The 25,530-nt window shown below is 40.7% G+C and overlaps 1 protein-coding gene across 1 annotated transcript in view; it reads right to left on the bottom strand.

The window, feature by feature from the left end:
* ryr2a (ryanodine receptor 2a (cardiac)) overlaps positions 1–21,837 on the bottom strand; it is a 190,202-nt gene extending 168,365 nt beyond the window's left edge. The window contains exons 1-8 of the mRNA XM_073490144.1: positions 21,823–21,837; positions 21,465–21,584; positions 18,412–18,516; positions 13,525–13,545; positions 7,612–7,686; positions 6,013–6,091; positions 2,448–2,560; positions 1,474–1,573 (exon numbers count right to left, since the gene is read on the bottom strand). Coding sequence (XP_073346245.1) covers positions 1,474–1,573; positions 2,448–2,560; positions 6,013–6,091; positions 7,612–7,686; positions 13,525–13,545; positions 18,412–18,516; positions 21,465–21,584; positions 21,823–21,837 — 628 coding nt within the window. The remainder of the gene's footprint in view (positions 1–1,473; positions 1,574–2,447; positions 2,561–6,012; positions 6,092–7,611; positions 7,687–13,524; positions 13,546–18,411; positions 18,517–21,464; positions 21,585–21,822) is intronic.
* Positions 21,838–25,530: the final 3,693 nt, after the last annotated feature.

Raw genomic sequence — 25,530 nt, forward strand, 5'->3', positions numbered from 1 at the left:
AGACGATTTGCTAATTTAAAACCTCATCCGAGTTTTCTGATGAGCCTGACTGTGCTGACGTGGGAGAAGGTCAGCAGGGATCAAGTACAGCAGGGCAATTATGGTATTAAACATGACAATGATTAGCACTTCTTAAACCCATCATAACAAACTGGATATAATGCTGCATTCCAGTCAAAGTCAGAGTTTTTTTCTAGTAAAAATCTCCAATTTCCGAGTGTTACAGGTGCAAGATGCCGAAAGTTAACAAAAATTGGCTGAACATAACAAACTGTTGTCTCTTTGGCAAGTGTACACATGAGCGAACCCTTGGCAGTGCAGCCTCTTTGTCATGGTGCTACTGTGGCAAGTAGCGGTTGTGGTTGTGGTTGTTTTTCTGTTTCTGTGTTTTTTCCCCTATCTGCCTTTTCCCCATCCCTTCTCCCTCACCTGCTCCTTTCCCTGTGTGTGTGTGTCTGTGGGTGTGGCGGCGGCAGCAGCAGAGTGGCGCACCTGTCTCTCATCAGCTCATCATCCTCCGGCTATATTACCCTGGTCTCTCCACTACTTCGGCGCCAGATTATTCCGTCCCGTATGGTGACTACTCAGTTCCGCTCACAGTTATTTCTAGATCAAGTATTTTGTGTATCTGTGATTTGCTCTTGTGCTAATGCTCGTGTCTTTGTTGGCTCGTCTGCAGAAACCTCCAGCACCTTTCCGCTCTGCTTCCTGCTCGCCCGCTCACCTGAGTACTCCACGCCGGCTCCAGTAAACCCTGCATGCCTGCCTGCCCGCCTGCTAACCTGCCTGCCAGCCTGGTCATCTCATCCACGTTACCCTCCAGAGATTACTATTGCAAAATAAATATTTTGCTCCCTGAATACCTGTCTCCAATCTCTGCATTTGGGTTTAAAGAAAACCCCACTGTAACACTCCTTGCATATATACAAAATAGAGGAGGAAAAACAACACAAGGTAACAGATGCCATCATACATTTTATTTTATGGCACTTTCATACCTGAAAATATATCTAAATATTTCATTCCACTCGCCTATCACAAATACATCCTACCCCACCCCTGTAGGTGCTGCTATTGTTGTATGACGTCAGACAACTGCTCCCTCAAGTCCAGTTTAAGAGCAGAAACTCCAACTTTCAGTGGCGTTCCATTATACTTTTTCTCTAAGGGGGTTAGAAATTTCCAGTATCAAGTATCCAGAGACAGTTACAGTTTCTTCATTCAATAGTGCATATCAATTCCTCCGTTGTCTTCTGAATATTATAACATTTATGAACATGGTGCATCCAACAGGTTTCTTCACAAGTAAATATGCACAAAAACAAGATGCAACAATAAAAGAATCTACGCAAAGTGGGCAGGAAAGACAGCAAAAAGCATAATACAACCAACAAGCAATAGATCAGAAAAAGCTAGAAAGACAGAATGATGTAAAGAAGAAAACACAGAGAAACAAAAAACAGACAGGTGTACCTTGTGCTACTTCACTGCCAGAACAGATGGGAGCCACACTCCACAGTGTCTGCTGGAAAGCTGCATCTACATGGAGACTGCCATTACCATAGGACAGATGCTGCAGGACGAGAGAATGAAGAAAAAACTGTGACACACCAGAATGAAACGCAGACAATCACTACGGACGTTCCTGAATCTGAGGCCGGTATTTAAGGATTCAGAAGGGCAGGCCTGGTCTGGCCACCAGAACACCACAGAGAGAGCACAGATCTCCCAACGCATCAGACCATGCAATTGGTCGGTCAGTATATGATTAGCAGTGCTTACCATCCATGGTTTTGCATTCTATACAGAGAATCATCAAAAGATGGACAGTCAGGAAAAGACAGGGAGGAACAGGAGAAGGGCTCTTGAAGAAAATGCAGCTAAATGTAAAATTACTGAGTTGAAAAGAGTCTAGCATACGCAAACAGACACAAGCAAGAAAATGTACAGATAAACAGATTAACACTTTTTAGCTTCATCAGGGTCATCAGACAACACATTACAGAAATGAAGTGTGAAACAAACATCAGCAGCAGCCACTGATATATTCACATACACAGACGAGTGACGAAGAACAGACAGGAAGTGTCTTAGTCAGCCTGACTGGTGCTTCCAGAACAGTGCCAATGCACCTTGGCATTTATTCTGCAGCTCTAGTGAAGGGATAGAATGCCATTCTTCCCTCATGTGGTGTTTCGATGATGGTGGCGGAGAGTGGGTGTTCAATTGGGTTGAGATCTGGTGACTGCGAAGGCCATGGTTCTGTTTATTTTTCTGTTCATGGTAAGACAGTCTTACTGAGGAGGATTGGAGGTTAAGAAACTAAGGGAAGAAACATTACAAAGGAATGTACAGAGGAATGAAGGAGTAAAAGTAAGAAAACAAAGAAAGTGATAGTAAGATCCCCCAACTCCTCATACATGTTCCCACACACAGCTGCTACTGACCAAATATCTTTCAGAAGAGACGCTGACCAGGATTAGATCATCTCCCACTCTAACCTTCTCTCCCTCTGAACGCTGCTTTGATGCTGGATGGATGGTCCACCAGCACGCCTCGCCTACACACACATACACACACACACACAAAGTAAGAAAAATAACACACAAAAAGCAAATAATAGCTCAGAAAATAAAGCACAAATATGTCCCTGACTGACATACAGTAGCAATATTAAGTCCTGTAATACTACCTTGCTGTACCAACTCAGCCTGTGTACCATTTTGGTAGCCTAGATTTGTCTTGCAGCTGTTCTGCTTGTACTGTAACTTGCATCATTTTAGAAGCAGGTCAAGAACACAAACAGGGTAGATGGTGTACTTTCAATGTCTTATTGTCCTGACTTTGTTCTAAAGTGACAATCCCTGTGGAGAAGCAGCTGGTCAGGAGTCAGATTGTATCTGTTAGACAGAAGCAACTGGACAGTATCATAGCAGAGTTTTATTCCAGAAATGATGTGGACGGAATAAAAGAGAACACACTGGACCAGAACTCAAATCTAATGTAATCAGGCTAATTCAAACCAGGGCCCAATTTGAGTTAACTTGATTTGATTGTGTAAGATATGACATGATCATAATTTTTTTCATCTTTGAAGTGAACTTTTCCCTTATGAGCTGCAAGTGTTCTTTAATGTTATTTAATAATTTATCACTTGGCATTAGTACAAGTTTAGAACACATGGGAAATTTGTTGCTAATATTATTTTCTTAACCACTTTTTTCTTATTTTCCCTTTAAGAACTTTACGGTTGGAACAATCATCTTACAGCACACTATACTCTCTGACAGAAATATTAAAGGTGCACTGTGTAGTTTTGGGGAAGAAATATTTAATCAGAAGATAAAGATCTTAATTTTTATGCCTAAACAAACTAAATAAACAAATTGACCTTAAATGACAACACAATTTCATACTGCTTTACTAAATATGTGGCAGACCCTGCCACCTTTCTAGCTTCAAACAGTGTTCTGGAGACCTTATTTTCCTCGGGGAACAGCTTGTTTGTTCACTTATGTAAAAAGCAGATATTTCTGAGTTTGTATTATGACCTCATTAATGTTGTAAATATTAAAATTATTCTCCAAAACTACACAGTGCCCCTTTAATGACCTTGGTTTGTTCATGCTCTTTATTGAAGCCACATGATGTTTACACTTACACTTCCCATATCTGGTATCTTTGGAAACTTGGGTCTCCACCAGTTTAGAGCTGCATTAATCAACAAACTAAACATCAAACATACTTTTAGCATATTATGGCATTATTAAGGTGATATGGCTGGTGTTTTAGCATATCATTGCACTGTACACATCAGCAGAGCACAGAGCAACATTGGCTTTCATTTGGGGTTGCGCTTGTTTCCACATGATGAAGTCCCATTTTCCCTTCCCTTTAACCTTATGTCTGCTCTTTAGCTGCTAAATGCTTGACTATGTTCACCAGCTAGTCTCTAACTGTGTCTCTCTTTTCTTTGATGCTGAGCAGGAAGGGTAAAGATGTTTTTTTCACTGAAAACAGTGGCCTGCTGCTGGAAACATTGTTGATGAGAGCGACAGTGGAAGTTTGGGCTGTAAAATCAAATCAATAAGTTCGACCAGCTTTGTAGAGCTGAGAGGAACTACAGAGTTGGGTTCTAAACATTACACATATTCTCTATACAAAATGATAATTTGTATAGTTTTATAATACAGTTCTGTAGGTTTAAATAAGTTTACCACACAGCAGAAGTTTATGATAACATCAGGTCAGTGATGTTTTTGGCTGGACCGCAACAGCAAGGCATTTGAGAGTGCTTTGGAGATGCAGCATTTTGGTTGCTATGATACACATGCTACAATTTTTGTTGCTCTATACAAAATCAAAACTCATTATTAATGACTGATCTACAAGAGAGGTCTGTCTAAAATTACATAATTTAGACCAATTTAGAGTTCTTGGGTTTATTGCTTGTGAGTGACATTCACACTCTGCAAGCATAGCAAACCAACAATTACAATAATTCTTCTTCAATTTATCAAACAAAGCAGGGCCTACTATGGTTGTTTAATAAAATGTTCTCCCCTACAAAATCAAGCCCGCAATTCTAGAAAGATTGATGATTTCCTAATAGAGCTGTTGAAGTTTTCTGGTTAATATTCCTGTAATTTTGTTCATATCACAATATATGTAATTGCAGAAAACCAACATACGGCAATGTCAGATAGTTTGTGTTATCAACAAATAATGAATGTAAAAATGTCTGGCCCTTGCTCTGGCTGAAGGGAAGGCTGAAGCACATGAGGAGATTGGACCAACCTACTGGTCTTTGTGGGTTTATAAAAATTTTGTGGGGGCAAGGAAACATCAGACATGGATACTCAGCGACCAGCAGTATTAACTGCTCCTTCGTTGTTGTCATTGGTCAGCAGAACGGGCACTCAGCGCCTCATCTTACTGCTGCCATTTGATGTAAATACATGGCACTCCCATACTGGCCTCAAGAAAAAATACTTTAGTGGGACACTGCTTGTTCTGCTTGAGGTTTCTTCCCATTAAAGGGGAGTGTTTTTTGCCGCTGTTGCTTGCACATTAGGGAATATTTTGTCTCTATAAACTGAGGAGTACAATCTATAATCTGCTCTACATGAAAATGCCTTGAGATAACTTCTGTTGTGCAATGGCGCTGCACAAATAAAATTGATATGGCTATACTGTAGAGCTTAGATCGGGCCCAAAAAATCAAGCCCGACCCTACCCGAGCCTGTGCACGTTGTGTCCGAGCCGAGCCCAGCCCAGCCCGACACATTAACTGTAATTATGAGCCCGAGCCCGATTTAAACCCGACAATTTATTAATACGTGGTGTAACAGTCAGAGTTATTCAATGTAGCGCCACTAGGTGGCGCCTCCTTTTGTTTAGTGGGTAATGTAACCTGTACGGTGAAGAAGAGCAGGTGTATTTCCTCTCCCCATGAGAAAGGATACTGCCGACAGAGCGAAGACTCCCCATTTTATTTTGTCTTTATTTTGTAAAGTGTTGGTGCAAGAACCTCGGCCTGTGTTCGCTTGCATGTATGTCTGTAACATCTAGTGCCGTAGAGACCTGACATGGTATGGTCAGTATTATGAATAAAAGTGCCGTGCGGAAACCCCCACATGTTGCCTGCCGTCTTTTGAGTAACCGCACTAAAGTGGACCATCACCTTCCCCTTCACCAGCCCACGTTACAGAGGGCTGTTATAACTGACGTTCTCAACTACATTTCCGAGGTGTTTGAACTAGCCTACAGAAATCTGTTTAGAATTATCGTAATGAATAATGCAACAAGGACGAAGCATGTAAACTGCGTTGTTTGTTTATTCAGAATGGAATGGATCGCAAATTAATAATAAGTAAGTAAGTAATGATTTTTAAAAAAAACAAAAAAAAAACACAAATGCTTGATCAAGGGCCCAGCCCGGCCTTTGACCTGGTCTTGTTTATATCAACTTAATTGAAAGCCACACAGTGAAAGTAAGTGTTTGACTCCTACCTGTGGTATCTTCCTGCAGTCCAACATCAAAAGCCAGTTTATCTGTGGATGAGCGGGAGGTGGACAGACAGCACAGGTACTAAACAGAGAAACACAATTAATTTCATCAGTTAGATCATCTACAGTATCAGCTACAGTGCAGTAAGTCAATATCGCTTAACCTGACTGTACTGATTTCTCTGGGGAAGCTGGAAACTTTTAATATTACATGTGCTGGTCCTGATTTTTCTACCCCTATCCCAGTAATAATTACTACCCCAGTTACATATTCTTTTTCAGCTCACTCATTGGTTAGCAATAATTTAAATCTCGCTCAGAGAGAGACTTTAAAAACAGTAGCTTTTTTCAGTTCCTGCACAGAAAGAGTGTTTGCTGAAAGAGTTTTATAAGCTCAGTGTGCAGTTTGACTTCTGTGAAACCATGGAACGCATCTTGTACATCTTGCTTCTGTGACTATTAGTCCATCTGTCTACTTCATTAGACGTTACGCACCAAAGGTATATTCTGTGTATTGGACCTATATTTAGATAAAAAATGGGTCTATAATCAGATAAAATCTGGAGAGTGTTTAATATGGCTGTTTAATTAAAGTATTCAACTGTAAATGATATCACCGTTTAAAATAAAACATAGAAAATAAGGTGGAATCTAATTAGACAGAATAGACCCTTCTCCGTATAACATCCACTGGAGTGGAGAGATGTAGTTTCAAAAGTATTTCTAACACCTTATCTAGTGAAAACAAAAACAAAGAGAGAGAGAGAAAATTTGATTATTTAACAGTTACTTCTGAAGTACTTGGTGCATCTCCTCTTACCTCTGCCATTTTTAATTAATGATGCCATATCTCAAGATGAAAACGAGATACAAAGACAATACTGAACTGGAATTGTGAACAAGGCTTTTAGGGGGTTCACTACTTGGTGGCTGGGACCTGGTACTCCAACTTAAATGTTTCAAAATGGCTTCCAAATATCTGTCCACTGTAGTGGACACCATGAATGAAAGGGTCAATAAGATCACCCCACAAACACTAGTGTCTTTCAGACTGTGGTGGCTTAATAGGAATTCAAAAACTTTTGAGCAGTTAATCATTTTATATTAACATTAATCTTAAATGAATTTAATTAATTAATTTGATAGTTGGATATTCATAAGGTTGTTGTCTTACAGAGCAAACTGTAATTTAGAAACTGCTTAAATGCCATGTGTAACAATGTGTGTGTGTGTGTGTGTGCATGTGTGTGCGTGTGTGTTCACTGACCATTCCACTGTACACCCACACACTTGTGCATGGGTTTTATTACACATGCCCATGTATGGGTAGACAGACATCAGGCAGAAAAAGAGATGTTTGCTGATTAAATCTCAGTTACAGCAGGATTAGTTGCTTTGACAGATTTTTAATTGATTGTAGCACTGAGATGCAGGATATGCTGTAGTGCTGTCACAGTCTGACTGACTGATACAGAGCTTATCATAGCCACATGATAGCTAAGGGCACACTGTGCCTCAGTGTGTGTGTGTGTGTGTGTGTGTGTGTGTGTGTGTGTGCGTGCGTGCGTGCATGTGTGCGTGTGTGTGTGTGTGTTCACTGACCATTCCACTGTAGGAGTGTCGCAGCAGGACAGCATGTCCATACAGTAAGGTGCGATGGCCACCACCCTGGGCCGTCTGACGGAGAGACATTGACAAGAAGGAGAATGAAAAAAGAAGAGTTACAAAAGACAGAAAGTGACTGAGAGAGAAAAACGGTAAGAAACAGCTGACAGAGATATCAAACAGTACAGACAGAAAGATCAACAAAACAGATGCAGACAGGAAGAGAGAAGGAGAGGCTTGCTGTATCATTTCATTCAACAAGAATGCTTTAGCAAGTGGTAGGAAAAATGTTAGTCATATGATTAAAAGTAGGCAAGCTAAACTGTAAAGTCATCCATCCATTATGTCATTCTTACAGTTTTTAAAGGTATTCCGTGTAGAAGTTCAATCACCAATATATCACTGTCATATTAACATCCCTGGTTGCTAGTATAATTACCGTCACCCAGTGCTTTCTAATGAAATAATAATGATTATGATTTGGGCAGTTAATTAAACCTGATTGGATGCACTATTGATGCTTTGTGTTTAGAGTGGCTGCTCTGGTGCATCAAAGCAAACACTCCCTATTCACAGGTAAACTGTCTAGACAATCACAGTTCTGTGCCTCCCAAACAGCTGGATTTTACAATAACTACTTGAACAAACCTGAAAAAAACAAATGAAAACTGTGTTAATCCTTTTTGTTGCATGACTCATATACAGGTATGTCTTTAAACTGGCTGTTCATGTGACTTAGTATTTGCATACTGTACATACTGTATGAAGCAAGTATGATTCATTGCTGCATTAGTTCATCAGTGTAAAACTCAAGTGACTTTAATAGCAATTTAAAATGTTTCAGTTTAATAAGACTATTTTGATTAAATAAGAAATAACGATACATATTTTTAACCTTAATGTTTAGCACAATAATTGCAGATGTTATTTTTTGTCTCTACCATGCAGCCCTGTTCAATGAACTAAGCAGCACCAGTAGTACATTAAACCAGGGCTAGTGTTCCTCAAAATGAGACCACATTTTCTAGAAACCCCTTTGCCCCTTGGCCATTCTCCCTCTCCGCAGGACTCTAGACTCTAGAGTGTGGTCAATACACTTGTAAGTGCAAAACTACACACCAGAAGTCTGCTCCACCAGGAGACTGGACCAGTCCTGCTTCCTGACTTATTTGTCTTTGCACAAAGTGCGCCTCTGTCTGTTGGTCTTGTAATTTCTCCTGCTGCACTGCAGTCATTTTGCCCTACTCTTAGAGCTGCACAGGCCTCACAGGGCAGAGCTGCTTCAGTTTCACACACAAACACACATATTAATGAGTGTGTGTAAATGGCACTCTGGCTCACACCATGCAGCTTATTTTCTATCCAATCAGCGATACAATGAATACAGAAGATATAAGCGATGCATACATTGTATTTTATCATGTCAGTAGGCAATGCAGACTTTGAAACTCATGACCATTAAATACTGTATTTAAACTCAAATAATTGTAAATCTATGTATTTAAAATAAAGAATTGCCTACCTTAAGTGCTAAATGTCCTCATTTAGTCCTGACTAAACTAAGTGCACAAATAAAGCAATACTCTGAAATCCTTTTTAATTGCAGAATAAACTTTTCTTAGACATGTCAAAGTGACAATAGATAAAAGAGCAATTTTAAGTTATAATATATTATTTGCTTGTACGCTAACTAATTTAGCTACAAAAAAGGCACTTGTAATAGTGTGTGAAATTGGAAGGGTTGGGCAAACTGAAAATCATCATCAGAATCATTTATTCAAATAAATTAGGCCTTTATTACTAGGTTGACATAAAAAAACAAAAACAAACAAAAAAAAACAGCAAAACACACTACATGTAGTGTAGTGATTGACAGCAAATGTGAGAGGTGTCAAAAACAGACATGTACTGATTCATTGTTAATAGCTTGATTAGCTGACCAGTAGCATGGCAGGTCTCATGTGCTCAGCACGAGCAGTAGTGGGGAGAGGACAGGTGGTGTAGCCTGTCTGAGACTGAGCCTGATTGAAACAGACTACTGGACCTAACAGGTTCTGTTGCAGAAGTAAGGCAACCTCATTCAAAATCACACTGTTTATACCTGGCATTAACATGTGTCTTTGTTGTTCATACTTAGCGCTGTTCACCACCAAGGTGTATTGTGATCCGATCACTCACACCAGTTGTCGAGGTGTTCTGGGGCACATCTGTTCACATACCATATTTTGTGTAGTGTAAACGCTACTGGGCCTTTCAGAAAGAACTGTGTTTGTCGCAGGGTACATGCTAGTGCTGCACGATTAATCTAATCGCAATCGCGATGTCATGCTGTGCAATTATGTAATCGCATAAAAGACTGCGATTTGCGATTTAATGTAAACAAATGTGCATGTGTGTGCCTGTGAACAGGACTCTCTCTCTCTCTCTCTCTTTTTTAATGAAAATCTTTATCTAACATTTTGAAAAATACAGACATTCAACATGTAGCCTACATGAAAATAGAGTCATATCAGTACAAATATTACAATGAACGGGACTGTCTCCCGTGCGGTGTGGAGCACGGCGACACCACATCCACACTGTGTGCAGCTGCAGCTGCAGGTATAGTCACGTGACTACCCGGCTTTCAGCAGAGCAGAGCAGCCGACATGGACGCCGAAGAGGAACTCGAGGAGGGACAAGCTCAGTTGGTGGCGAAAAAAAAATGCAACTTCTAATATATGGCGATACTTTGGATTTAGGTACGACGACACTGAACAGCAAGATGTGCTGTGTAAAACATGCAAAGCTAAAGTCACTACGTCCCGCGGCAATACGACCAATCTATATCAACACTTGAAACACCACAAAGAAAAATACGAAGAATGCTTTCAAATGAAAGCCCAACAAAGTAACGTGAAAGATACAACTGAAAAACGCCTGAAACGACCACAACAACGCACAATTATGGATACATTTGCAAGTGTCACACCATACGAAAATACCTCGAAAAGACACAAGGAAATCACTGACTCACTGAAAATACAGTACTGTAAACTTCAGGTTTTGTATTTTTTGTGTCATATTTGTATGTTTTGAGTTGAGAAATATACAATCTATTGTAATTCTCTGTGTTGTCCTTGATATTCAAGCAAGTAGACTCATGATACCATTCATTTATAATATCGTAATCGCAATCGCAAATCGCAATATAGTCCACAATAATCGCAATCACATATTTTCATCAAATCATGCAGCACTAGTACATGCCACTTTGCTCGACACAAGGGAAGCTGTCGTGGCCCAGCGCAGGCCATTGGAAAAGGCCTGGCTTCTGAGCAAAGTAACACTGTTGTTGCATTGTATCTGCAAGGACCCTAATGTGTCCCCAACAAGGACATCATCATTGCAAAAAGTAATGGTTGTTATGGTGAAAGGACACCAACATGAGTCCAGAGCCACACTGAGTGCTGCTCAAGTGACATCCTCTGCGAAACAGCAAGATGCAAAATGGATTACACACTGTCTGATTTACAATTGTATTCAAACTGTTTCAACTGATGTCACCATTAAACTAGAGACCACAATATCCTCAGGCTTAAACATTCAAACAACTTTGAGAATTGTTGATTGAGAAGACACTTAAAAAAATTACAAAACACCTACAGTGAATTCTTTATTATTTGTGCCTTATTGTAAATTTGGCATTAAATGAAATACTTTAGGCTGTTTCTTTCCTGGTAAATACTTTGTCACGGCATCACTGTACTGGCAAATGTAATACATTAAGTTATTTTCACGAGAGATGTACATGCTGATTTACATATAGAGTCAGAAAGTGAGATCTGATCATGAGTGGTCACTCGAGATGCATGTCAAGACGCATGTTAATTCCAGGTGTGAACTGACATACGGATATTTCTAACTCCACTAATAACTAAAAATCCTAAGGAATTTATTGCTCCTGTCTAGATATGGTATTATTTGAATGATATAATATCCTTGTTTATTCAGTATTTTTGGTTTTTAATGGCTATTAAAAACCACCGTTTCCCATAATCCCAGAGACCATCACAGGTCAAATGTCACAGTTCCAAATAGGTTGCAGGACCATTGCTAAATTGAGGAGCTTGCAGTTAGCGCAGACATGTCTGTAATAACAGCAGGACATAGAAAACTGAGCGCTTGAGACAGCAGAGATTATAGCTAAAACATTGTAAAAATTACTTTATAGACTGTTGGTGAATATTAAATATAATTACAGTATTGACGCGGCAAAATTTCCATGAAAGCTGTCAAATTATTTGCTGTTTAAAGGAGATGTGTTATTCCCATTTCCAGCTCTATATTTTTATTTCTGAGACTCCACTACAGTGGTTTTGGATGGTTCACAATTAAAATAATTTATCTTATACTGGCCCTTTATGCAGCCCCTCACTTCATCCTCTGTCTTATTGATATATATAAAGCCATCTTGTGGCTGGTGACATCATCAAATAACTACTTAAAACCAAACGTAATCAGAAAAATTCACACTTGAAGAGACATCAGGGGGATAAGAACTGCCTTGAGTTTTTACTTTGGCCCATTTCCTACCTACTAATATGGAGTAGGCAGAACTATATATATATATGAACTATACACCAGCCAGCCACTGGGGGGGTGGTGGGGATGTTTTGGCTTTTTGGCCTTTGGGGATCTGTCATGTCATCCACCTTTATATACAGCCTATAGAGTGCTGCAGGAGTCCTAAAACCTTTAACTAAATTGGCTTTTTTGCCCTTTAGGTTCCCTCCTCTTTGAAGTCAATGGTTTTATTGAGTGGGTTATCAGATAGATGTCTGAAACTGAAGAGGTCAGTAGTTAACACAAGCAGAAGAGACTTCCATGTTTTATTCTACGACATAAAAAACCTCAGTAAATAACCCACTTGTGAAGTGTTTGCGTTTCTTAAAAAGGCAGTTGATAACACGTGGCTAAATGAGACTAAAGATGCTGTCGGGGACACCAACATCATCACACCGATCATGGAGAGTCATCTACTCACTGGTCCATCTTTACAGGCCAACTTTAATTACAAACTTTTATAACTAAGTTTCCGATTTCTATTGATGACCGTGTATTTGATTGATCAGTTTATAGTGGAGTATGTATAATATACGTCTGTAGTGTAGTAGTAAGCTTGGTTGTGGTGATGCTTAAGTCATCTGATTGTGTTGTAGTTTGTTTAAAGGTACCGTTCACTTTTTACTTGTGGCAATTGCATTCACACTTCAAAAATCATTATAATGATGCTTTTTAGTGAAGATTATCTTTGAGAGCAAATGTAGTACCATAAACTTTGCCAAAGAGCTTATTTTTTCCAATACTACGAAATCCTATTGGAAATTCCCACAGGCTTCTTGCAGAGGGAACCAGGGCGAAGGCAACTTCCAGGTTAGCCTATAAAAATATGTTATCCCTGCTGCTCTCTATATACAGTCAATGCTCTGTCTGAACCTGCCATTTTAGCGCCTGTCCTTTTAAGACCCCCCCTCCCTAAAGGCATACTTTCTTCTAATTGGCCAACTTCCAGAAGCCTATCAAGGGGCAGCCCACAATGTTCGCGAGCACCACCTCATCCTCTTGCCAGAGTGCTTGACGGCATATGACAGCTATAGAATCTGGGATTGGCATGTAGCAATATGAGTCACTTAATTTGATGAGGCCAGGTCTGACTGAGTAGTGTACAAAAACACACCTTTAAAACTTTATTCACTGATCCATTGCCTCCAACATGTTGACCCTCAATAGATCACAAAAGAACAAACGTGTGTATGTCAACACTGCTAATTGCTCACACTGTTGATGCTCATGACAGTGACTGTAATAACCAACATGAGGACGGTGACAACCATGACAAACACAGACAGCGAGTGGAGGCACACCTACCCATATTTCCACATCTACATGCTGTGTGGAAATGAGAGAGAGGAGGAAAAAGTAAGTTGCCGGAGAAATTTTTTCAGACAACACATACAAACACACATACCTATCCAACAGATAAGACTGTTAGATTAGGAGATTATGACAGCGTAGTGAATATATTCAAGGTCTTGTATTTTAATTTCCCGTTATATGAACATTTGGTTTGGTTGGGCAAAACACTTGCATATGCATTCTCTCTGAGAGTGAGATAAGACAATCAATACACTAAATCTCATGTCTGTGTCAGGGAGAGCTGGAGTCAGGACCTGGCAATCGAGTTTAGGATGAAGACTTAATCTGTAACCAAAAATAAATGAACAACAAGAGTGTGAAAGAATAGCTGTTCCCCCAGCCTCCTGTCTTTACACTGAGCTGAGCGAACCAATTCCTGAGTCTGGCTCCATGCTGACTGCACAGATATGAAAGTTCTATCGATCTTCTCATCTAAACTCTAAACATCAAATAACAGAATTTCCAAAAATGCCACACTAGTCCTTCAAAAAGACCCACATTTTGTTGATACAATACTGTGTGATGTAGCTAGACAGGTTTTGCTCAGGGTGCATGCTAATAAGCCATTACAACTGTCAGCACAACTCCACCTTAATAGGTTTTATTTAGATTTATATAAACATCACATAATACCTTGCAATAGTGCTGTTGGTCTGGTCAGCATTATGTTTGCCCACACCTTGATTACAATGCAGGATAGTTGCTTATGAACAAGATTCAGGGTCAGACAGGGTGACCATTACTATAAAGGCCCTTTAAGACCAACAGTGGCACTGTTGCAAAAACTCACGGTCTGTTTAGTCTGTTTGCCTAAAACCAGTCAGGTTTAGTCTGGCAAGGGTTCCTCTATCATTTGTTAGACAAAAGTTGGACACTTTGCAGTGTAATCCACTAGCATAGTGCAGTGGCCATTCACATCTGTGCAACTGAACATTTAAGCGGAATATCCTGAAGAGTGTACCTTGTAATACTGTGCTAACGTGCTGTTTACCTTGTAAGAATAAAAATGTAAAAGAAAGACTTGGAATATAAACTGCCATGTGATGTCACGATGTTTGGACTTCTTGGCTAATATAAGTGTCCCAGTAAGCCATGTCAGTGAGTGAGCATGGTCAGGACCATTGCCCCGGAACTAGTTCACCTAAGTGGAATGCTGCCATCAATAATGTTATAAATTCCACCTTTGCATCTCCTGCTTTGACAAGTCAAAATGTCTGCCGTACAAAGGGTCTGTAGTAACTCGTTAATGCCAGCACAGCCCCTTGCATTGTGTTATTGTCAGCCTGAATGGCACTATCAACGTCAGGTCTCTAAATGGCAGTGACAAACTCATTTCACTTCATGTGATCTCCACTGTTGAAGGATTAAAAGGTGTAAATGCATCCATCTGTCAACAACACACATGTAATCTTTACTTTTCCCAGTGTAAATACATCAGCAAATGATCTGTGGAAGTAGCCACAATGTCTCTGTAACAAATGGCAGATAGTTGGCAGTGAATTTAAACTAAATTACACAGTGGAATCACACAGTGTGTGTGGGTAAGAGAGCATTGATCTCCATTGGTGTGGGAGTGATTTGAATGACAGCCTGTGAATTTGCGAAAGACAGTCATGCTAGTTGTAGAATAGTTGTAAGCTAGCTAAACTGTTTTTGTTGGAACTAATCTGCTGAATAGTGGAGGTTTTTCTACTTTTTGTGATTTTGCAGTTACCAAACAGCTTCAGGTGCATTTCAACACCCCTCTGAAGTAGGGGAACCCTGTTTTGCATGTAGCCCAGGAAAACTAAGAAAGAGTGTAATCAGATTTGTGATCTGGCTAACAGAGATGCGTGTACCTTATGTGTAAACAAGGGTGTATTACCATAAATTACATCTGGATTTTGTCCATGTACAAGACACTTGAAAGTGCAAGTGTAAACAAGGCAGGGGACCCACATACTGTATATGTAAAGTGTAAGCACAAGTCTATTAAATTGTTTAACTTGCCACTTAAAATGACAAGTATAAACGGGGCCTAAAACTTGCCAACTTAGCTAATTCAAACAACTAACACCTTGGTCCTTCTTCTTTTGTCTTCGAGTTCTTTATCTGCAGACTTCACCACCAGCTGCCTAATCAAGCACAGCTTGTGTTTTCACACTAATGTGTCCAAGGACACTATGTAATTCAATGCAAAAGACATGACATCCAATCTGCCACTGTCAACATTTAAATGTAATCAAGTTCTTGCTGATCTGAAGCAAATTTCACTTAAATTAATGGTTTGCTAAATATAATGTATAACTGCCTTATTAATTATGGCTGTGCTCCATTGGTTGTGCATGCAGACCACTTATTATGTAATGGCAAGGGAGGGAAATGCTGCCTCGTATGCCACCTGTGTGGGTACGACAATGATTGTCTATCAAGCAGAAGTAAGTGACAGAGATGCTGTGGTTCATCCTTTTTTAGATGTAAGCAAATACATGAATACATACTCAGCCTTCAGTGCTATCAGCTATGTAGCAAGACTACAAAGACAGGCAGACACATATTTTGTGTGCAAGTGTGTTTGCTATAAGTTAATCTCAGTAGCTTGGTATATGCATAGGGTTGTGTGCAATCGCTGTATTTGTTTTACACTTTACGTTGCAAGTGAATGTAGGTTTGTGTCCAGGTAAAAATCCATTATGAATATATGAGTGTGTGTGTGTGTGTGTGTGTGTGTGTGTGTGTGTGTGTGTGTGTGTGTGTGTGTGTGTCTCATAGCTCTGGTCTGGATGACTACTGACAGTGAAGAAGGAGAAATTAATAACCCTCCCCTCACTTCATTTAAAAAAACTGCAAGTCATGATGTAATTTGACATGACTCTCATCGCTATTAGATTATCCCTCACCACAACAATAACAACACTACATCTGCACTGCGGCTCTGTGTATTTTTTTCTTAAGCTGCACATCATTGAAGCTGCTTACTTGAACGATTCAGATAATACAATATTTCAATGAATGTTTACCCTTCCAATTCTTCTGTTTACCCCATTAAACTGTAAACCTTCTAAGCCTCAGTGTTAAATTAAAACTGTGCAGTTCATTGCCTACAGCTAGGCCCCTATATTTGCTAATTTTGAAAATTCTGTGTCGTCAAATTATCAACTGTAAAATGTAGTTTCTATTAATGAAATTCATTATACAGTAACTTCTTCTTAACCTTTACTTATTCAGGCAAGTTTCACAGAGAAGAAGCCTCACATTTTCAGGAATGATTTAAACCTGATTCAAACAGTTTCACAAATTCACACACGGAGCCTGCCCAGTACAGCCACAGTATGGACTGCTGGCCATTGAGCAGCTCCACTGGAGCAGTTGGGGTCAAGGGCCTTGCTCAAGGGCACATCAGTGGTAGTAATTAGAGAGGAGCAAGCTTTTTCACTTTCCACACCCAGATTTATCCTTCCAGTTAGGGGACTGATCCAGCAACCTCCCGGTCAAAAGTTTTCTTCTCTAACTGCCCTCGTTAACACATACAGGCATCTGATGTAATTTCTGCCATTTAATAATTAGAACAACTAGCTGGTAAACAGCCATCTTACAAACGCCAGTTTGTAATGCAGGATTTCTGTTCGAAACATGTCTTCTCCAGGCCCAATCTAAGACAATCTTGATGACATCTGAGTTATTTTCACAGACTTGACAGAGCTCTTCCAGAGCCACAGAAGACATTATCTCTACAGACTAGGCAGTACCAACCATCAAGTCCATCTTCATGTGTAAAATAAGAGACATTATGAAATGAGGAGGCATAGATAATTTTTCAGTTCCTTCAAAATGATTGACTAATCCGTGATCACAAAAACACTGCCACTGTTAATAGAATGAAACATTTTTACCAACTGGCATAAGCCAGCATTTATAGGTCCACTCACTGACAGCCTTTTTGCAGTGTATGTTGGTTCTTTCAAATAAAACTGTTTTGGCAGTGATTCAGTTTCTAGCTATCTAGTTGCTCTTTAGGCAGCAGGAGATGGAAGGCATGTTTCCCTAACAAGCTGCCACACTGATACTGAAACCTATTTGAATAGCACACTTTCTAAAATCAGAGTTTACAATATGTTTCATAATACTGATAAAACAGATAGAATACAATGAATTAGAAAAACTCAAATAAATACTGTAGCAAAGACCCATAAAAACAATTTTTAAAAAATGAAATGCATAGTAGTTGATCTACACATGTTACATGTGGGGTAAAAACTATTACAGCTGCTGCAAAGACCATGATATTGCTCTAATACTGTATAAATGCAAAGAATGCTGATTAAAATTAATTGCATCAAATATATTGAAGTACTGAGTATGGTGCTGCCTCAACAGGCAGCATCATGTCTCACAAAATACAGAGAGAGTCAGAGTCCAACAGAGTCAGATTGTTGCCAGTAGCTGTAATTAAAGCACCCAGTCCAGGACAACATCTGCACAAAGGTGATCAGACCAGCAGTCCAACATTAATGTTGAGGAACCACAATGTTGATACTCAGTAGCCTCCAACATATGGCTTTGAATTGTGCATTAGTACTAGTGAGGAATCACCTGACATAAGGAAGAGTGTAGATGACTTTAGCCAACAATGAAGAGATCAGTAAGTGGACTTACTCTCCCTGCTTCTGTGTAAACCACCTGTGTGTTTCATCAGGCTGGTTTCTCAGCCTGCCAGTCTCACCTGAAGAAAACCATGATCTTGTACATTCAAATACACTTCCCTGGTGTTTATGTGTGTGTGTGTGTGTGTGTGTGTGTGTGTGTGTGTGTGTGTGTGTGTGTGTGTGTGTTTTAATGTGTATGTCTCTTCACACTCACCCCCTCAGCCTTCTCCTCGGTGTTGGCCAGCATCTCCTGAAGGGCTCGAACCGAGAGCGACTGCTCCAACACAAAGGTGCAGATGGACAGATCTGGAGGTACATTCTGAAACGACAGGAAAACATTTCAGATAATTTATTGATGTTGACTTTATTTTTACATGTTTAACACTTTTACACTGAACACATTAAAAAAAGCTTTATAATAATCAATATCCAGTCAAAATACTTCCTGAGCGGAGGAAGCTGAAGAACCAGTTACCCCTTGATTCCACTGGGCAGTTCTCTGTTACCTGGCGTGTGTGCCACTGTTTTGTTCCATCGTCAACACGACTTCATATCCCACTGGGAGCATTGCAGAAGCAGAGCGTTGTGCCTGCCTGATGTTGTTGACTTGCACAGATTATGTTTATTTCATAATTTCGCCTTGATTTTTCTGCTTCTTCTGTGGTTGAGTAGGCTGCGTAGTTACATATTTTTGTTATTTGTCAGTTTTAAGTGTGTTTATTGTTAATATTTTCTACTTTGTTGTGTGAGTCAGCACACAGTGTTTTATTTAGAAAATTGACCAGATGCACTTTGCCATACCGCTGTCTGACTTACTGTCTGGCTTAATCTGCTCTGTGCTAATTGATGCAGCTGAGGTCCACTTCTGCTTCTGCCGAAAAAATTGACTCAGTGTGTATTTTCCACAGAGCAGAGCGTAGAGTCGCCTCTGGGACACTGCTGAGACGTGCTGTGGAAAGCATTGTGTAGAACAGCCACAATCAACTCCGGTGACTCCGGTGGCCGTGACAGTCCCAGTGGAATCTAGTAATTAGTTAAGAATTAGGAGAGCGATCAGCTGTCTTAAATTAATATCTTTGATGGCTCCATTTGGCACATTCTAGTTTTGAATATAGAGAGGGTAATGCATTGAAAACTCTAAGGTCTTTGTTAAGTAGTCCTCATAAGAATCATTAAAGGTGCAATACGTATGAATTGGCCACCTGTTGAATTCGTACTCAAAACACGTGGGGGCCAGCATATCACCAGAGTAACCACTAATGGCTGCTAACTGTAGCTGCCATTAGCTTGTTAGCTCAGTTAGTGGTACAGTTAGCAATCCAACTGTGAGCTTGGAGCATGGTTGTGTGTGTGTGTGCGTGCCTGTGCGTGTGCGTGTGTGTGCGCGCTAGCACATGAAGGGCTAACTGGTTAGCATTGTAGATCCCTGCAACAATGACACATGATGTCAAAACTGTTATTTCTTCACATTCTGTGAATACTTTTAGTTAATTTTTGGAATTCTTCGTACATATTGTACCATAAAGAAATAATGTAATCTTTTGTTACCATTTAATAACACAGATATCCGACATAGATAGACAAGAAAAAGAGAAGAAAAGTGAGAGGACCAAGGCATTAAAAAAATTGTATGTGCCCATGTTTTTCCTGCTTTGAAGTGTAGAGAGTGGTGGATATTGTGGTTAAATGCTCCATTTTTTTGAAAATATTATTTATGGTTTTATTTGTAGAGTTTCTTTAGTGAATATGGGCAGGGCAAAATTGATGTCATTGCAATACAAAAACAAATATTTCTTTTCACAGAGAAAGACATTTGTCACTATGTTACTAACAAAGTGATATCTTTCATATACCCATATCCAATATCCATATGAGGAACTGTTGTCTGATTTATTAACCAAAACAAAACTTTAGCCTAACATTTACACCCCCTCCAACATTAGGCCATAAAGACAGGGGTGTAGCAATTTAACTATTACAATTGTATTTTTTTGACAGTAACAGGTTTTGTTTTCTCAATCTTGATATAAACAGAACTGTCTTGCTATGAAAATGCACATGACTCTGATATGATAATCTTCACTGCTCACATCTGACATCAGCAAATGACAGTAATTATGACCTACTGCAGCAGCAGCCCAGGGAAAGCTCTGTAATCTCCCTGATGCCTGGAGTATGCCTGGAGTTGTCAACAATTAATTTACAGTAGCCTCTAGTGACCAAATGATATTAGTCACTGTAATGTTCCTATAATTACTACTGCAGGGAATAATAGGCTTCATATCAGTCAGCCAGACATGTCAAGCAGTGCTGCCACTTAGTTGTGCACCAACTACTGAGAAGTTGTAGTCTCTTATGATTGCTCTTTCACCTCAATTCAGTGTGGCAGAATGGATGTAGATCTACACACACTTTATAATTAAATGAAAGATTGAAAAAAAAGAAAAAAAAAACAAGCACAGAAAATATGAAAGTCCTAATAATATAGGCCTTACACAGCAGTTCCGAAGCTCCTTGGCCTAGATTTTCCATGTCTCTGAACGCTACTGGAGGGATGAACACCATCCATCCAAAACATATTTTCTCAAGTTTTTTGTTTTGATGATGGTGGTGGAGAGCACTCTCTAACATGTCAATCCAAAATCTCTCATAGGTGTTCAGTTGGGTTGAGATCTGGTGATTTTTTTAATGAAAGTTATGTAAATCAAATGCCACGCCTGTCACCTTCATGACCCCTTGTACCTATAGTGGGGGACTTGGCATTGCTCATGTTAATGTATTTGCTAATTTACCAGTTCAAGTTCCTTGAACTTGTTACCTGACTGGCATTCTTTGGCATAAATGGGTGATTCAACCTGCCCAGAACATCATTGGTAACATCTACAGAGCATCAGTAACATCTATGGAGCATCAGTGACATCGGTGAAGTGAGATGTCTGCACAGAGCCCAAAGGATACTAACAGACAACAGCCACCCCAGCCACAGTCTGTTCACCCTGCTGCCATCTGGCAAAAGATAAAGAAGTATCTGGTGCCATACCACCAGACTACAGAGCAGCTCCATTCCTGAGGCTGTGAGACTCCAACTCATCCTCAACACTCTAAATAGATATAGCAGGACTCAAGAGTAAACCAACAAATAAATCTACCTTGTACCTTTAAATACTCACCGATGGCCAATCCAAAGCGTCAGTATTTGGCGACCATGGAATAACTCGATAATCAACAGCCTTTCTCTACTTCAGCTTTAATAGCTTGTATCAGTACCTTGGAGTTTGAGATGGATTCAAGGAAGCAGAGTCTGTTTCCGAAGCCTTCAGCAGCCAGACAGAGTTTCTGTTGCTCCTTGTGGATTGTGGCTGAGCACTGTAGGACCACCTCATCATCCTACATAAACACACAAAAAGATATTGTTAAAAATCAAGACATTTATTTACCCAGAGTCAGCAACAGGAAATCTCTGTTGCTCATTGTAAGTGATAGCTAAGATCTGCAGAGCAACTTCATCATCGTAGAGAATGTTAACTTTTGTTCCTGTTTTGGTGTTTTGTTCTTTCTCCTGCACACATTGAAGCAATTGCATTTTTTTTGTAAACAAGACAGTTGTTTTTCTGTGGTATTGTACCTTTGTTAGATACATCCAGATACAGTAACATGAAATAAACATAAAACCAAGCTTTTTCATTCAAGATTAGACGGATGTCATTTCCTGTACTTAACAACTTGTGTCTTTAATCAGGAGTTAGATATAGAGACAAGAACACAGGGGCATTACAACAAACACTGGCATGTACACACACACACATACACACACACACACACACACAGGCAAAGTCTAGTGCACACTGAGGCACAGTGTGCCCTTAGCTATCATGTGGCTATGATTACGATTGCGTGAGTGCGCATGCGCCACCGTGCATGCAGCCTGTTGCGGTCGCTCCTGTTTGTTTTTATAATTTACTACTTTTTAGCGTCTTATTTAATATATTGTTTTAACTTTTTTGTATTAGCTCTTACTTAAGCCATGCCCTCTCCAAACATGCTGGTGGAGAGAGTTTTTGGCTTGTTTTTGCAGTGAAAGTACTTATTTCACTCAGCAGAGCCATGGTTGCACAGCAACTACATGGCCGCATTGTTTACATGAGGGATCAGCTTTTTGCTATGAAGCCGGCCGGCATGATTTCCAGATCAACAGACATCCCCGAAGAGATATGGAGAAGGACACACAGAGGCTTCAGGGGAGGAATAAAGCAGCGCAATCCAAGAGCAAGATCGAGACAACGGAGGCTTACGGAGAAGAGAAGATTTAAAGAGTGTCCCCTCTCTCATCATGGGTAACGTGAGATCGCTAGCTAACAAGATGGAGGAGCTAACGGCGCTAGCCAGGAGTCAGAGGGAGTACCGGGAGTGTAGTTTAATGTGCTTGACGGAGACATGGCTGCACCAGGACATTCCTGACAACAACGTTTCCATTGAGGGCTATGAGACTGTTTGGGCCGACAGGGACTGCACCGGGAGCGGTAAGCGTAAAGGAGGGGGGCTTGCCGTTCTAGTTAGCAACAGGTGGTGCAGTCCTGCTCATATTACCGTCAAAGAGCGCATCTGTTGCCCGGACATTGGACTGTTTGCAGTTGGACTCCGGCCATATTATCTGCCTCAGGAGTTTTCACATGTCGTTGTGGTGACTGTTTACATTCCTCCCTCTGCCAACCCAACATCGGCGTGTGACTTCATCCACTCTGCCATAGCCCGGTTACAGACTCAACACCCGAGTGCATTCATTGTTATCTTGGGTTACTTCAACCACATCACCATGGATACAGTGCTGCCCAACTTCACACAGTATGTGAACTGTCCTACCAGAGAGCAGAGGACTCTGGACTTGCTGTATGCTAATGTGAATGATGCATACAACTCCTCTCCCCTCCCCCCACTGGGTAGATCAGACCACAACCTGGTGCACCTCAACCCCTGTTATGTGCCTCTGGTGAAGAGCCAGCCTGCGACCACAAGGACTGTGAGGAGATGGTCGTAGGAAGCTTATGAGACACTTCAGGGATGTTTTGAGGTCACGGACCGGCAGTCACTCTGTGAACCGCATGGAGAGGACATTGATGTACAGAGTGCATCACGGACTATATCAACTTTTGTGTAGACTCCACTGTTCCAGCTGAGACCGTGCATTGTTACCCAAATAACAAGCCGTGGGTAACAGTAATGAAAAGAAGAGGGCTTTCAGAGCTGGCAACAGGGAGGAGGTGAGAACAATACAGGTACATCTAAAGGTGAAGATTAGGGAGGGTAAAGAAAACTACAGGAGGAAGCTGGAGTGGAAACTTCAGCAGAACAACATGAGAGAGGTCTGGAGAGGAATGAGGACCATCACTGGATTCAGGTCAGCTGGCAATAGAGGAGTTGAAGGCAGCATGGACCGGGCCAACAAACTCAATCTGTTTTTTAACTGATTTGATACTGAGACCCCTGCACCCCCTGATAACACCACCATCAATCCCACTGCTGTCTACCAACTACCACCTTCTCCACCCCCTCCTCCTCCTTACAGCCTTTCATCCTCCTGTGAGATCCCTCCCCACTCCTCCTCCCCTGGTCTCCAAACTCACTACACACTACAATCAATTGACTCTACACCTCCTCCTCCCCTACCTGTCACCTCTACAGTGAACATCACAGCTGACCACGTTAGGAGACAGCTGGTGAGACTCCACTCGGGCAAGGCTGCGGGTCCTGATGGTGTCAGCCCCAAGGTGCTCAAAGCCTGTGCCCCCCAGCGATGTGGAGTACTTCACCATGTCTTCAGCATGAGCCTGAGTCTACAGAGGATCCCTGTGATGTGGAAGATGTCCTGCCTTGTCCCTGTGCCGAAGACGACGCGTCCCGGTGGCTTCAAGGACTACAGACCTGTGGCACTGACCTCCCATATCATGAAGACTCTGGAGAGACTCATCTTGGAGCAGCTCCGGCCCTTAGTCAATCCACTCTTGGACCCCCTACAGTTCGCCTATCAGCCCAAACTTGGAGTTGAGGATTCCATCATGTACCTACTCAACCGTGTCTACGCCCACCTGGAAAAGCCGGCAGTAAGTCTGAGTGTTGCAGGCTGTGGGTGCTATAGCATTAAACATCAACAGAAAGCTGTCCTCTTCTGTTTGGGTTCACTTTGGCTCAAAACAACTATGGCTGACCAATTAGTCGAAGCTCTAGCTGAAGATGTCCGTATGCATCGGTTTCATCACCTCTTCTCTTCACTCCATGTCTATTTCCTGTTGTCTTCCTTCTGTGCAGTAGGTACAGCAGTACAGATACTTTACTATTGGGGTAAAGGAGTAGTTTTGATTACCTATATATCGCCTCTTTATTTGTAAGAGGGTGTTGAGGACGTTCACTGAGGTTGCACATTTGTGCCAGCTTGTCATTTGTGTTCCCGTGCTTGTGTAGACCATGTTTCTGGCTTTATACAACATGGGTGCTGGGTCTGAAAATTAAAACTGTGCCCCTCGGAAACTGGCCATGGCACTGCTTTGTGCCGGCTTAATACAGGAGCCTCCATATGGCTGAAGAATGTCTACAGATTTGAAAAGTGGAATTGTCTCTCAGGCTGGAGCTTGATGATGTTGGTGAACAGCAGGGGTGGGCAAGTATTGGCTACTATACCACAAAAGCAGAATGTAAGTTTATAGATACAGCTGCAATAACAGAATTTAATAGAATTCTAATCTAGACATGTGGGCTGAGGGAATACCATCACACACACACACACACACACACACACACACACACACACACACACGCATACATGTAAACAGGGCCAACAGTGCACTAAATTTCTCCACTATCTAAGAGGGGACCACTGTTTCTGGTCATTTTGAAGAAACAAAAATAGAATAGAAAAGCTTCTTTTAAGGTCTTTTACCATAATATTACTTCAAATGTGTTCTTTTATTTTTTTAAAGAAAAAAAAAGAGGGGACTTGGATCCTTCAGCGACGTCTACCTATCAAAGAGGGGTCTTCCATATCCTGCATTGGAGCTGTCTGCACCCATTCTTTCACCTAATGATAGTTTGTTTACTAAAGAGATTTTCATTGTTTCTTTCTGAAGTTGATAATTAACTTTGATGTCATCAATATTTAAACATTTCTCTGTAATACCGATATTATGATAGTTACACAAGTGCACACACACACACACACACACACACAGTGTACACGTACTGCACACTGATAAATATTTTAAAAACCCAAGACAGTTCATGCTTTATACCTTTTGAAACTTAATATATCACGTGTGTACTTTAGTACTTTATTCTCACTGTA

Source organism: Pagrus major, chromosome 20 (assembly GCF_040436345.1).
Source record: "Pagrus major chromosome 20, Pma_NU_1.0".
NCBI lineage: Eukaryota > Metazoa > Chordata > Actinopteri > Spariformes > Sparidae > Pagrus > Pagrus major.